The 13,500-nt window shown below is 46.7% G+C and overlaps 1 protein-coding gene across 4 annotated transcripts in view; it reads left to right on the top strand.

Annotated features, from left to right (window-relative positions):
• OTUD5 (OTU deubiquitinase 5) overlaps window positions 1–12,719 on the top strand; it is a 33,724-nt gene extending 21,005 nt beyond the window's left edge. For 2 of the 4 annotated variants that reach the window (XM_084790606.1, XM_084790608.1), the window contains 7 exons: window positions 4,590–4,654; window positions 4,744–4,900; window positions 4,999–5,147; window positions 9,493–9,696; window positions 10,993–11,194; window positions 11,271–11,384; window positions 11,656–12,719. In XM_084790606.1, coding sequence (XP_084646732.1) covers window positions 4,590–4,654; window positions 4,744–4,900; window positions 4,999–5,147; window positions 9,493–9,696; window positions 10,993–11,194; window positions 11,271–11,384; window positions 11,656–11,780 — 1,016 coding nt within the window. In that variant the 3' untranslated portion in view covers window positions 11,781–12,719. The remainder of the gene's footprint in view (window positions 1–4,589; window positions 4,655–4,743; window positions 4,901–4,998; window positions 5,148–9,492; window positions 9,697–10,992; window positions 11,195–11,270; window positions 11,385–11,655) is intronic. The other 2 variants (XM_084790607.1, XM_084790609.1) reach the window with 1 other exon arrangement.
• The last annotated feature ends 781 nt before the right edge of the window (window positions 12,720–13,500 follow it).

Here is a 13,500-nt window from a genome sequence, read left to right on the forward strand (position 1 = left end):
TCCTGGACTCACTCTGTAGACCAGGCTGGCCTCGAACTCACAGAGATCTGCCTGCCTCTGCCTCCCAAGTGCTGGGATTAAAGGCGTGCACCACTGCACCAGCTGTGAGTAGCTTTGTATGTTCAGGGAAAGCAAAGTAGTGTGGTACATGGGAGGAAGGTTCATGCCGAATCTAGGGACCTGTGCAGCCCCTGATACTTGTCATCTCTGCTCAGTCCCAGGCCCTTCCTTTGTTCCAACTATTCCCTTGTACTACCAGGGGAACTGAAGTAGACAGGATCAGGCCTAGCCCTAGGGAAGGAGGTGAGGTGGGGGAACGTCACTTGGGACCAGCCATTGACTCCTTTCTACCTTTGGTGCCAAATATGTAATAAGTATGTGATCCTGAGCCAGCTGTGCTATTTGCACCAGGCGCTCCCCCCAGTCTAGCCCAGATGACTTTGTTTTTGGTTTTTGTTTTATGGTGAGAATCAAATGAGTTGTTTCAAAAGTCTGTAGTAAAACTAATGATAGTACTGTGCTGAGAATTGTGAGCCCTACTTAGAAAGGGAACAGAGGTGGAATATAGTAGGGGGATCCCCTTCCAGCTGGACCCTGGAAGAAAACAGGTGCATATGACCAAGTGCAATGTTAGTAAGAGGAGGAGTTTCAGTTTCTTTCAAAACATTTTTCTCTGAATTCCCCCTGCTTTTGTGGGTCTAGTGGGCCACTCGTCCTCCCATCTTGCAGCAGGGAAGTGCATCCCAGCCTCCACTTGCTAACTTGGGAGGACCTTTCCTAAGGACAGAACTGGCGGAGCTAGGAAAATTAGAAAACTAATTCGTATTGTTATGGTGTGCTTTGCTTGTAACATTGAAGGTTTTTCCTCTCTTTGTGGGGAAGTACTATTTGTAGTTCCTTGGTCTAGAAATGCATATTTTATTTTATATTACTACTACTACTACTACTACTACTATTGTTTTATTTTGCTTTTTCGAGACAGCTTTTCTCTATGTAGCCCTGGCTGTCCTGGATTCACTTTGTAGACCAGGCTGGCCTCTAACTCACAGTGATCCACCTGCCTCTGCCTCCCAAGTGCTGGGATTAAAGGTATGCGCCACACCACCCAGCTGAGACGTGTATTTTATTCCATGTTAATGATTACAAAAGTAAGGTATATGCTTGGTATGATGTTGTACACCTGTAATCCCAGCACTTAGGAGCCTAAAGGAGAAGGATTGTTGTGATGTTGAGGCCAGGCTGCACTACATAGAGAGTACTATTCCCACCAAGTGTCTAAAACTTAAAAAAAAAATAAGTAAGTAAAAATTAACAAACAGCTTATAATCAGTGTGAGGTTGTTTGTTACAGAAGCTGGGATGAGCCTATATTACTATAATGTTCAATACCTAAGACCCTACACAGAAAGCTAGTGTTACTACTTCGATAGGAGTCTGGTTGTCAAAGTTATGAACGAAGGTACAGAAGAAGGTCTGCTCTTGGAACTTTGAATTCTGTAAAGAAAGCTAGAAATGCCTGTAATAGGAGGCTAGTCCTCCTTGCTGCCTTTGGGGCTTTCCTCTGGTAGAGGAAGTGCAACAGAAATGAGGAAGGGCCTAATAAGCAGTGTCGCCGCCGCATTCTGGCTGACTAGTGGCTTGCTAGCAATGGGTAGGAGCTGCTGTCCTCATGACAAATGGAATGCTTGGGGTTTGGTTTGGGCTTTTTGAGACAGGGTCTCTATATAGCTCTAGGTGTCCTGGAACTCTCTGTGTAGACCAGGCTGTTCTCAAAATCACAGAAATCCACATGCCTCTGCCTCCTGAGTACAGCATTATCTGGCCTGGAGTGCCTGGTTTTGACTAATCTTACGCTTTAAGTACTTGACAACCTTCTCTTGTAGTCCTGTCCCCATGCTGAAGACTGAAGCTAGCACTCCATGCTCTCCCACACAGTATATCCCTAGGCCTTTTCCATAGTCTTCACAATACCACTTTAAGTGGAAGAAAAGTTACTGCCCCCATTTTATGGATGAGGGCATTTCAACACAGGGATGAAAGGCCTTCTCCAGTGCCATGCAGCTAAATGGTGGCACGAACTTTCTGCCAGACAAAAGCAAGATAGAGGATTCTGTCTACCCCCTTGCCCCAAATCTGGCACGGAGCTCTGTCAAATAGAAATCCCAGGCCTGTAAGTTACCTTCTGTAGGAAGTACATGCTTCCTATTATCTCTGGGCCAGCTCACTGAGCCTGATAGCCTGCCCCTGTTTAACCCTTTCACTGCTGTCAGTTCCTGTTTATGGCAGCTGTAGACTGCACTGCCTCCAAGCTCAGCCTACAGAAATGGCTTCTCCAGCAGCCTCTGTGGTCCTGGCTTCTAAGAAAGGCAGCGGCAGCCCCCCACCCCACCCCCAGCTTGTATGCAGGACATGTGACTTACTGGAAGTGCTTAGAGGGGGAGTGTGGCCACAGAAGCCACATCCTTGTTTACATCGGTAAGGGGCTACCCCTTCCTGCCTTCACAGCCCCTGCTCCTCCACCCCTCAGGTATCTTCACCTCTAGGATCACTTGAGGCTGTGGCTCCCCACTTTCTGTCTCATTCCAGCCTTTGGTTCCTCTATCATACATAACCCTCATGGAGGGAATCAGAGGGCAGTGAAGACCTTCTGGCAAATTTCTGAGAAGCTGACTGGCAGGCCTGGCTGCTGGGCATGTTCCCGTTCCTAGCATCCCCTGCCCCTGTGCCCCAGGGGGATCCCGTCAGAGCAGTGAGCCTCAGGGGAAACACAGGGAAATTCCCTTTTCAAGACAGCCAGTGAAAGTCAGGCTTGCCTAATCTTCAAGCCTTAATGAAGGGAAAAGAGACTCCTGCTTCCGTGCTTAGCAAATTGTACTCTATGGCTTTGCTCTATCAGATCCTGAGTTGGTGGTGGGCTTAGGTGTGAGCTGCCCTTTATCTTCAGTGGAGACTTGTGTAATCCCTTTGTGTTCACCTTTAGATGATCGAGGGGTTCTACCACTTTATCCACACTGTCTAAAAGAAACCTGCCAGGTTATACCTGTTTGGTTTTCATTTCATAGAGGAGGCATAGACTCACTTCTCTCTGGCTACTTACCCCACTAGTTACTATTTCCTTTCTTTCCTTCTGTTTAAGATTCTAATCATAGCCAAGTATGGTGGTGTACCTCTTTAATCCCAGCACTGGGAAGCAGAGCCAGGCCTCTGAGTTCGAGGCCAACCTGGTCTACAGAGCAAGTTCCAGGACAGTCAGGGCTACACAGGGAAACCTTGTCTCAAAACAACAACAACAAAAAAGATTCTAATCATGATGAAACATGGTGGTGCACACCTTTAATCCCAGCACTCAGAAGGCAGAGGCAGACAGATCTCTGTGAGTTTGAGCCCATCCTGATCTACATAGCAAGTACCAGACCATCCAGAGCTACCTACTGAGACCCTGTCTCAAAAAAACAACAACAACAACAACGTAAGTTCAAATCTTTTTTGGTGGTGCTGGTGGTTTGGTTTGGTTTGAAATGGAGTCTCACTATGTGATCTAGGCTGTCTTTGTACATGGCAATTCTCTTTACTCAGCCTTGATTATAGGTATATACTACCCTCTTTTTTTTTTTCCAAGACAGAATTTCAGAAGACCTGCCAGGTCATTCTCAGCCCTGCCTGTCCTGGACTCACTCATAGACCAGGCTGGCCTCAAACTCACAGAGATCTGCCTGTCTCTTTCTCCTAGAGTGCTGGGAATGCAGGCATGCACCACCACACCCGGCTTGTCATTACCTTTTTTTTTTTTTCTTTTTTCTTTTTGGTTTTTCGAGATAGGGTCTCTCTGTTAGACTTGGCTGCTGTTCTGGACTCACTTTGTAGACCAGGCTGGCCTCGAACTCACAGCGATCCGCCTGCCTCTGCCTCCCGAGTGCTGGGATTAAAGGCGTGCGCCACCACACCTGGCTGTCATTACCTTTTTATTAGTGGGTATGGAGATAAGAGTGGTATGCCATAGGCCATGTGTAGAGGTCAGAGGACAATTTAAGGGAGGGATTTAGGTTCTATCCTTCAACAAGTCGAGTCTTGGGGCTTGAACTCGGCATCAGGCTTGGCAGGAAGTGCCTTTATCCACTGAGCCATCTTACTGGCCCTTGACTATACTACTCGTACCTCTATACCCTCTCATTCTTCAGTTGTTCAACGCTGCTGCTGCTGCTGCTTTCTTCTTTTTCTTCTTCTTTTCTTTTTTTCGGAGACAGGGTCTCCAGTAGCCTAGGCTGGCCTTGAACTCGCTGCGGCTGAAGCTAGAGAAGGATAGTCTTCTGACCATCCATCCCATTTTATACCCCAGGGCTGGGATGATGGGTGTGTACCACTATACCTGGCTTAGATGTGCATGCTGCGCACCTCTTCAGCCCTTGCTTGCTATTTACAACCACCTCATTACAACACACAAATGAAGTCTCTGGGCCTTGGAGTGGAAAAGGGAGTTTCCCTAGTCTTTCAGCCCATCTTCCCCATAAAGAATGATGTTCTGTGACTCAGAGGTCTTGTGCTGACAGGTCTGACCCCATCCTCTCCTTTCTTTTGTCCCCACACTCGCAGCTGACCAGGTATATGGAGACCAAGACATGCATGAGGTTGTGCGAAAGCATTGCATGGACTATCTGGTAAGATCCTGGGGGAGGCCTTGGGGCAGCAGGAGAATAGAGGGAATCTCCTTTGCACACAGACTTTAACTCTCCAATCTATTCCATAGATGAAGAATGCTGACTACTTCTCCAACTATGTAACAGAAGACTTCACCACCTATATCAATCGGAAACGAAAAAATAATTGCCATGGCAACCACATTGAGATGCAGGCTATGGCAGAGATGTACAACCGTCCTGTGGAGGTCTATCAATATAGCACAGGTACTTCTGTAGTGGGTAGGTGAGGGGCTAATGGTGTCTCATCAGAGCCAACCATACTGGGCCCTCTGTGGATGCTCCCTCTTTCTCTTTCTCTACAGAACCTATCAACACATTCCATGGGATCCATCAAAATGAAGATGAACCCATCCGTGTCAGCTACCACCGGAATATCCACTATAATTCAGTGGTGAATCCTAACAAGGCCACTATTGGTGTGGGGCTAGGCCTACCATCATTTAAACCAGGGGTAAGTGGGTTCCTGTGTCAAGGGTATTTGCTAGACATGGAGTGTTGGTTCTGCCCTTAGCCCACAAACTGTCCTCTCTACTCCTTGAGTCTCGCCTGTATTTAAAATTAGAGTTACTGTTGACCAGAACTCATTGTGTAGTTTTGATTTGCCTGTCCATGAGCTGGTTCACTCATCTTATGCTTTTTGAACGTGACTTTATGATATAGAGTTCAATTAGAAATAGTGAGCAAAAAAAAAAAAAAAAAGAAAGAAAGAAAGAAATAGTGAGCCATGCTGGGCAGTGGTGGCGCACACTTTTAATCCCAGCACTCAGGAGGCAGAGGCAGGCTGTGAGTTCGAGAACAGCCTGGTCCACAGAGCGAGTCCCGGACAGCCAAGACTACACAGAGAGATCCTATTTCCAAACAACAACAACAACAACAAAAGAAATAGTGAGCCAGACCTTGGACTGGATATCTAGGCTTCCACATGGATCTTCTCCAGCTTCACAGCAGTTCCAGTTGGGGTCACAGACAACTCACTGTAATGGTCCCTAGGGTCAGATTGTATAGGTTGGGCCTGTTTTGAAAGTACTTCCCGCTGGGCGTGGTGGCGCACGCCTTTAGGATCACTGTGAGTTTGAGGCCAGCCTGGTCTACAGAGTGAGTCCAGGACAGCCAAGGCTACACAGAGAAACCCTGTCTCAAAAAACCAAAAAAAGAAAAAAAAAAAGAAAGTACTTCCCACAGGGCCAAGACCTGGTAGGTGTCAGACAGTTGCAGTGCATTTTCCCAGTATCCACTGGCTGATAATCATTGTCTTAGCCTCTCTCGTCTCCCCCTCCCTATTCTGTCCTCCCTCCTTTCATCCTGTACCTGATCCTCACTTTCCCCTTCCTCCTAGGCTGCTTCCTTTCCTCCCCACCCCCTCTCCTCACTCTTGTCATCTTTCCTTCACCCCCTCCTGGGGATTTTGAAGTCTTCTATTCAGGTTTCACTTCCTACAAACAAAAGGTGGTCCTGCCTCATCTTAAGAAACATGCTAACCAACAGACCCTCCAAACTTGGAAGAGGGGCTTGTTTTTTATTAAACTTTAGAAAACTTTTAGGCTTGCAGAATGACTGTTAGAATATTAGCATTTCCATATGCCCCACTGTGGTTACCATTAACGAATCAGTGTAGATACATTTCCTCAGCTTCCTCTTGGTGAGCCTTTTCTGTTCCAGGATCTCATCCAGGATGCTGTCTCACATGTAATTGACTCTTTTGACTTTGGCATATTCTGAAGAATTTTACTGTTTTTGTTTTGATCTGTTGATCCACTTTTACTACCTTTTCTAGAATGTCATATAATGGGAATTGTGCAGTGTGTATGTAGCTTTTCCAGAATGGCTCCCCCCACCAATACCATTTTAGATTGATCTGTAGCTTTTTCTGGCTTGACTGTTTATTTCCCCTTTCTTGAAAATTCTGAATGATTAAGGGCAGCCTGGTCTACAAAGCGAGTCCAGGACAGCCATGGCTACACAGAGAAACCCTGTCTCGAAAAATAAAACAAAACAAAACAAAACAAAACAAAAAATTTCTCTAATTAATAGACTTAATTGTTCAAAAAATGTGTTAAATTTGTCTTATCTTGGGGAGGCTGTGTGTGGAGGTCAGTGCTCTATGGGGATCATACCCGAGTCATTAGGCTTGGCACAAGCTCCCTTGCTCCCTGAGCTGTTTTGCTAAACCTTCAGAATAGTTTTCTCAGTATACAGTTTGCATCTAGTCTCTTCCACTCAAGGCACAGAGACTCTGCTACATTTGTTACCAAGTGTGACCAGTGTTAACACATTCCTAATTAAATTCAAGTTCCTGCTTCTTGTTTTAATGACCTCAAGAATTTTAAGGAGTACCACTCAAAAGAACTGCAGGGAAATTCCCTTTCTCGGTGTTGTTTTTTATTTAAACCTGGATTTTGGGTTTGGGAGGGAGAGAGAGAACAGAAGTTAGGTGCTGTTTTGGGCACGTTATGTGGAGAGTGTATTAGGGATATGATTATGACTGGCGATGTTGCCTTTGATCATCTGGCAGAAGTAGTGTGAAGTTTCCCACCTTCTGAATGCAGAATTGTTAAGAAGGAAGTCACACTTAGGCAGTGGTGATTGTATCTGTCTCCCTGAATTTATGTTAACACAAACTCAGTCATTGCTGGTGTTTCCAGTTAAAATCCCTTGACCACTTGTCACAGTCTTTCCTCCTTTACTTTTTCAAGAGTGAATTCCCACTTTAAAGTTGAGAAAACTGTCCCCAGCACATTTACATGACTGTTATTTACATATACAAGCATAAGCTGGGGCAGACTCATTAAGTGGACCCCCTGGAGTCCAGTGAGATGCACAGGTCTTTTTATGTTTGCTGTTACTGACTCTATTCATTTCCTAAGTGCCCGGAGGCCACCACCTGCTTATCCTTGCATACATTTGTAAATCATTTAGGTGGTTTGTCACTGGGAGCCTTACTTCTTAACTGATCTTTAAAAGCGATTAGCATACATTAAGGATTAGTCTTTGTTTTGTAAAGTTCCTTGGGTTTTGACAGATGCATAACAACAAGTGCATCTATCTTAGGCACCTAATCATTCAGGAAATTTAAGCCCCTAAAGGTTCCCCACTTTCTCCTGCCACCACTGATCCTTTATTGACTCTCTTTTGCCTATTGCAGAAAGTCACGTAATTGGAATCATGGTATGTAGGCTTTTCAAAGCTGCTGTCAGGTAGCAGTATGCATTAAGGTTCTTCCATGGTTTTTCATGGCTTGTTAGCTATTCTCTTATCGCTTACTGTTCCATTTGTGGAGGCACACTGTTTGTTTAATCATTCACCTATTGAAAGATATCCTTGGTTGCTTCCAGGTTTTGATGATGATGATGAATAAAGCTTCTGTAAACTGCTGTGTTCAGGTTTTTGTAGGAACTTAAAATTTACAATTAGTTGTTTTAATATCTGGAAGCAAGATGGTGGGATCATAAAACCATGCTGTGATTTATAAGTAACTGCCAGACTGTTGTGTGAAGTGGCCTGATCCCCGCCCCCATCCTCCCATCTCCCGATCCCCATCACAATGAATGAAAGTTCCATTTCTTTCCTAGCAATTGCTCTTCCTACTGTTTTGTATTTTCACCATTCAGTTTTTTGTAAGCTTACTTGATTGATAACAAGGTGTTGAGTGAGCATTGTTTTAATGCTCTACCACTGAGTATCTTTTACATATGTCCATTTACCATCTCTGCATCTTTACTTGTGTGGTAAGATTGCTTACCTGCTTTCATTTTGCAGTACCGGGAATTGAACCCAATATTTGCACTCTTTATCACTGAGCTGGCCCATATATACCTAGTTTTAAATTGGCTTGATCTAACATTTGTATACATACATTTCCCCTGTGTGCTCCAGGATAGAAAATTATGTTGTACATCATTATTTAGCACACATGCATTTATGTATGTTATATATGTGTATGTGAAAATGATGTTAACTTGCTGGTGTCGTGGTGGTACATGTCTGTAATCCTAGTATTCTGGAAGCAGAAGAAGGGAAATTTTGAGTTTATAGCTAACCTGGGCTGTATACCACACAATTGGTTATTTATTTATTTACCTTTATTTTATGTGCATTTGTGTTTTGCCTGCATGTATGTCTATGTGAAAGTGTCAGGTCTTGGAGTTACAGACAGTTGTGATCTGCCGTGTGGGTACTGGGATTTGAACCCAGGTCCTCTGGAAGAGCAGTCGGTGCTCTTAACTACCAAGTCATCTCCAGCCCCCACACCATTGTTTTTGAAAAACAAAAGATACAAAATTAACCAAAACTTTATGAAGCAGTATTTGCATTTAATCCCTGAAATATACTTCGATGTTCTCTATTTTTTCATTAGTGTCATATCTCTGGATGTGGTGGCTCACACCTATAATCCCAGCACTTTGGGAGGCTGAAGTAGGAAGATTGCCATTAATTCCAGGCCAGCTCGGCCTACATAGTGAGTTCAAGATCAGACTGGGCCAATACCCTGTCTCAGGAAACAGACAATGCTGTACTATCTTACAACTTGGCGTGAAGTTCTCTCATACAGTGTCCTAGCACCCACACCATGCCAATACTGACTATAGGAATTCAGAATGCCAGGTCTTGTAAACTAGGCCTGCTTCCTTCCAGTTACGAACCTATCTGTACACAATCTGCTGGGGAGTACTTTGTAAGAATAGCTTCCTGTGTTGTCTCTGCTAACTAAGGCCTGTAGGCCTGCCTTCCTAAGCGCATTCAGGCTCTTGCCCAGGTTCCAAGCATCACCGCACATCCCTGTTCTTTCCTCCTGGCAGTTTGCAGAACAGTCCCTGATGAAGAATGCCATAAAGACTTCAGAGGAGTCATGGATTGAACAGCAAATGTTGGAAGACAAGAAACGAGCCACAGACTGGGAGGCCACAAATGAGGCCATAGAGGAGCAGGTGGCTCGAGAATCCTACCTGCAGTGGCTGAGGGATCAGGAGAAACAGGCCCGCCAGGTCCGGGGACCCAGCCAGGTGGGTCATGGACTCTGTCACTGCCCTGACCAAGACCTGTTACTTCTTATCTTTTGGCCCCTAATGAACAGGGATAAAATAATGGGATTTTGACATCTGGGAGCAAGGGAACCATCCAGCCCCATCTTTAACTCATCTCGTCTTTAGTCTTGGCCATCGTACCTTGGAACTCTCAACACTTGCTTTGTTGTGAAGTGAAGGAGAGCCGCTTTTATGAAACGAAGGAGAGCAGCCACCACTGCTGGTGGTAACAAGCAATGGATAGCAACAAAGAGACAAAACTTCTTTGGAATCCCTTTGCATGCTACATTCTGTACTGAGGATACGTTATCTTTAGTGATCCTGTCTGTTGAGGGAGACAAGGCATTGATGGGGCCTGGAACCTTGCCTGTGCAAGACCAGTAGGGGTGGGGTTCCAGTCACTTGCAACTGTAAGTAGGGATGGGAGGGGAGGCAGGCATCTGAGGAGTCACGAAGGAGTTTGGAATGATTAGTTGTTTACAAGACCTAAATAATCTGTTCAGTGATTATTTATTGTCAGCCTGGGGCAGGAAGCAGGAGGTCCTGTTGGTAGTGTAGCATGGTACATAATGAACCTAGCAGGCCATCCCTGTCCCTAGGCTACGAACAGTTTTGCAAAGTGAAATAGAATACTCAAAATGAATAAATTAGTTGGGGGTATGGTGGGTGACAAATGGACAGTTGGTACAGGTGATGAATGAGACTTGAGTCAGGATAGTTTGAGTTCACAGTATCAAGCAGTCATCAGGTGAGAAAAAGCTCACAGAAAGAGGATGTGTTTGCTGAGTGCATGGGCAGAGCAAGGCCTGGGTTGAGGGCAGCATACTTGCTATATGTAACTCCGCCATAGTCTGTAGCTGAACAGAATGAGGGGCTAGATTGGATACTGGCTTGTGTTGAACTCTGGAGAGGACTTCTGTTTTGCTCTGAATGAGGCAGGAACAGTGGGAGGGCTCTGAGCAGAAAAAGGATGCGAGTTAAGCCTTTCCAGGGGCATTCTGCCTGCTGCTTACAGCATAGAATCTAAGGTGGAAAGCAAGGGTTGAAGTAGAGGATTGAGGAGGAGGAGGAGGCCGCCAAGGAAGACCCAGTGGCAGGTGAAGGTACTGTGCTCATGGCGTGGACAGATAGGAGCATGGTTAGGAATCTTTCCCTGCACTCCGTTGTGACAGCAAAGCTAGACTGTAGCCAGGATTCTGCACAGGATCCAAGCACTCAGGCACAGGAGGGTTGTAGCTTGTGTAGGTCCTTACACTTTTTCCTTCCCCACTGCAGCCCCGGAAAGCCAGTGCCACATGCAGTTCAGCCACAGCAGCAGCCTCCAGTGGCCTGGAGGAATGGACTAGCCGGTCCCCACGGCAACGAAGTTCAGCCTCATCACCTGAGCACCCTGAACTACATGCCGAGCTAGGCATTAAGCCCCCTTCCCCAGGCACTGTGTTAGCTCTTGCCAAACCGCCTTCACCCTGTGCACCAGGTCAGTGGCTTGTTTTCAGGGTGCCTGCTTGGGCTCCGCTTGGTAGGCCCTACCTCTGACTGTCCATCTGCCTCAGGTACAAGCAGTCAGTTCTCGGCAGGGGCTGACCGGGCCACCTCTCCTCTTGTGTCCCTCTACCCTGCTCTGGAGTGCCGGGCCCTCATCCAGCAGATGTCCCCCTCAGCCTTTGGTAAGCCTCCTTAGGGGATGGGCCAGCTGGAAGTTGGGAGAGCCTGGAGGATCCGACGCTCCTGGCCATCTCTCCAAGTCAGAGGCGTGAGAGAAAATTTCAGGCCAAAAGGTTTTCCCCAAGGGATCTGGTGGGACTTCACAGAGTTAAGGGAGCCAACGAGTGAATGGGACCTGGATGGATTCTTTTTCAGACCCAGGGATCAGAGAAAAATGAGGGATTGTGGGCAGAGGACCCCCATCATCGTTTTCCTCTTTTCTCTCCTGCCCAGCAGGTCTGAATGATTGGGATGATGATGAAATCCTAGCATCGGTGCTGGCAGTGTCCCAACAGGAATACCTAGACAGTATGAAGAAAAACAAAGTGCACAGAGACCCACCCCCAGACAAGAGTTGATGGAGACCCAGGGACTGGACACCATCCCCCGACCCCCCACTCCTGCCCTTCGATGCCACCCAACCAACCTCCTTTGGCTTTTTTCCCTCTTGGCTTCCCTCCTTCGTTTCCTCTTTTCCTTTTCCACTTCCCTCTGGCTGGCCCACCCATGAGCTCCATCCATCTCATCCCTGCCACCACCATTGGTCTCTGCCAGCTGATGTGCCCTATTGCCCCCTGCACAGCACCATCTCAGCATTCCACGGGGGACTCTGCAAAGAGTGCCGAAGGTAGGCGAGAGGCACACAAACAGACCATCTGGCAGCCAGGCAGACCCAGAAGAGACAGACACTCAGACAAAGGAAGTCTTCTGCTCGCCCATCCTTACAGATCAGACAAACTTGTCACCCCTCCCCTACAATGATGACCAGAAAGGTGGAAATGGGAATTTTTCCTTTCGAGTACCCTAAGAATCTGAGCCTTCAATGTTAACCTTTTCTTTATTAAATGTACTTTTATCAAATCAACAAATCAAAAACGATGTACATGGCAACATTGGCTCTGTGAAGACGGCATCTCTGGTTTGGAGACAGGCAGGCTGGGCAGCCATGAGGGTATGGAGGGCAGGCAAAGAGATGAATTTCTTCTGTCGTTTGGCCTCCAGCTCCTTGGAGGGGCCAAGGATATGAGCCAGAGGGAGGTGGCAGGGGGTACAGGTGACAGACTGGCTTTGGACAATGAGACCCTGACCTTGCTGCATTCCTTTTGCTTCCACCACCATTAGTCTGTTGGAATTCTTGAGGTGGGGCTGTCTTTGGAGATCATGGCCGCTACCCAAGATTTGAGTTTAGGGAGTGGGAGCAGCCTCGGCAGATGGGGCAACCGTGCCCTGCAGGTGTTGACAAGATCCACCATCTGTAATGTCCTTGGCACAATAAAACCAAATGTCAGTTTCCCTGAGCAACTCTGTTCTGTGTGGGGCAGGGGTGGATGGGCTTCTGGGAAGCCCAGGATTTGGCCTGACCTGAGGTCTTCCTGTTCTCCAGTAGGTGCTGTCTGTGTGCTGGGGTTCATCTCTGATCTTTGTTTATTAAGTTACCCTCTTGCTGGGTGCAGGGTAGGTGGTCTTAAGACTGAGGGCATAGCCTCCAGAGCCCCGAAGGTTGAGACTAACCTGGACCACATGATCAAGATTCTGTTTCTTAAAAGAACAAAACCAACCACCACCAACAAAACTCTTGGAGAACTAGGTTACGCCTTTCATCCCAGCACTGAGGAGGGCAGAGGCAGGTGGCTCTCTGGAGTCTCAGGCCAAGCCTGGTCTACATAGTAGAGTGACCAGAGGTGAACCCTGCCTGCCTGGGTTTTAGAAGTTGGAAAGAAATGGCTGAATCCTTTTGTTGTCGTTTTGTTTCTAACTTCTGTTGACATCTATGCCCATACTCCTCCTCTCAGGTTTTCTCAGAACAGTATTCCCCCTCCCCCATGCCTCAGTGGGGGTGCCTTCAGAAGGCTCTGTGTGGTGGCCCTATAGCAGGTGAGGGTATGGTTTACCCAGTAGGTGACTACAGGGTGACTGAAATACATGGTCAAGCATGAGCACGCCCAGAGGGTTGAATTACAATCTATCTGCATTTTCTAGCTGTGTGGCTTTGGGCTCTCTTTTGAGTTTAAAGTGTCCCATCTGCAACTACAGGGGTGACTAATGTCTGCTACCTCATGCTCTCTGATTTGTGAGTAC

The sequence above is a fragment of the Acomys minous genome (genome assembly GCF_964271855.1).
Source record: "Acomys minous genome assembly, chromosome: 7".
NCBI classification, from domain to species: Eukaryota; Metazoa; Chordata; class Mammalia; order Rodentia; family Muridae; genus Acomys; species Acomys minous.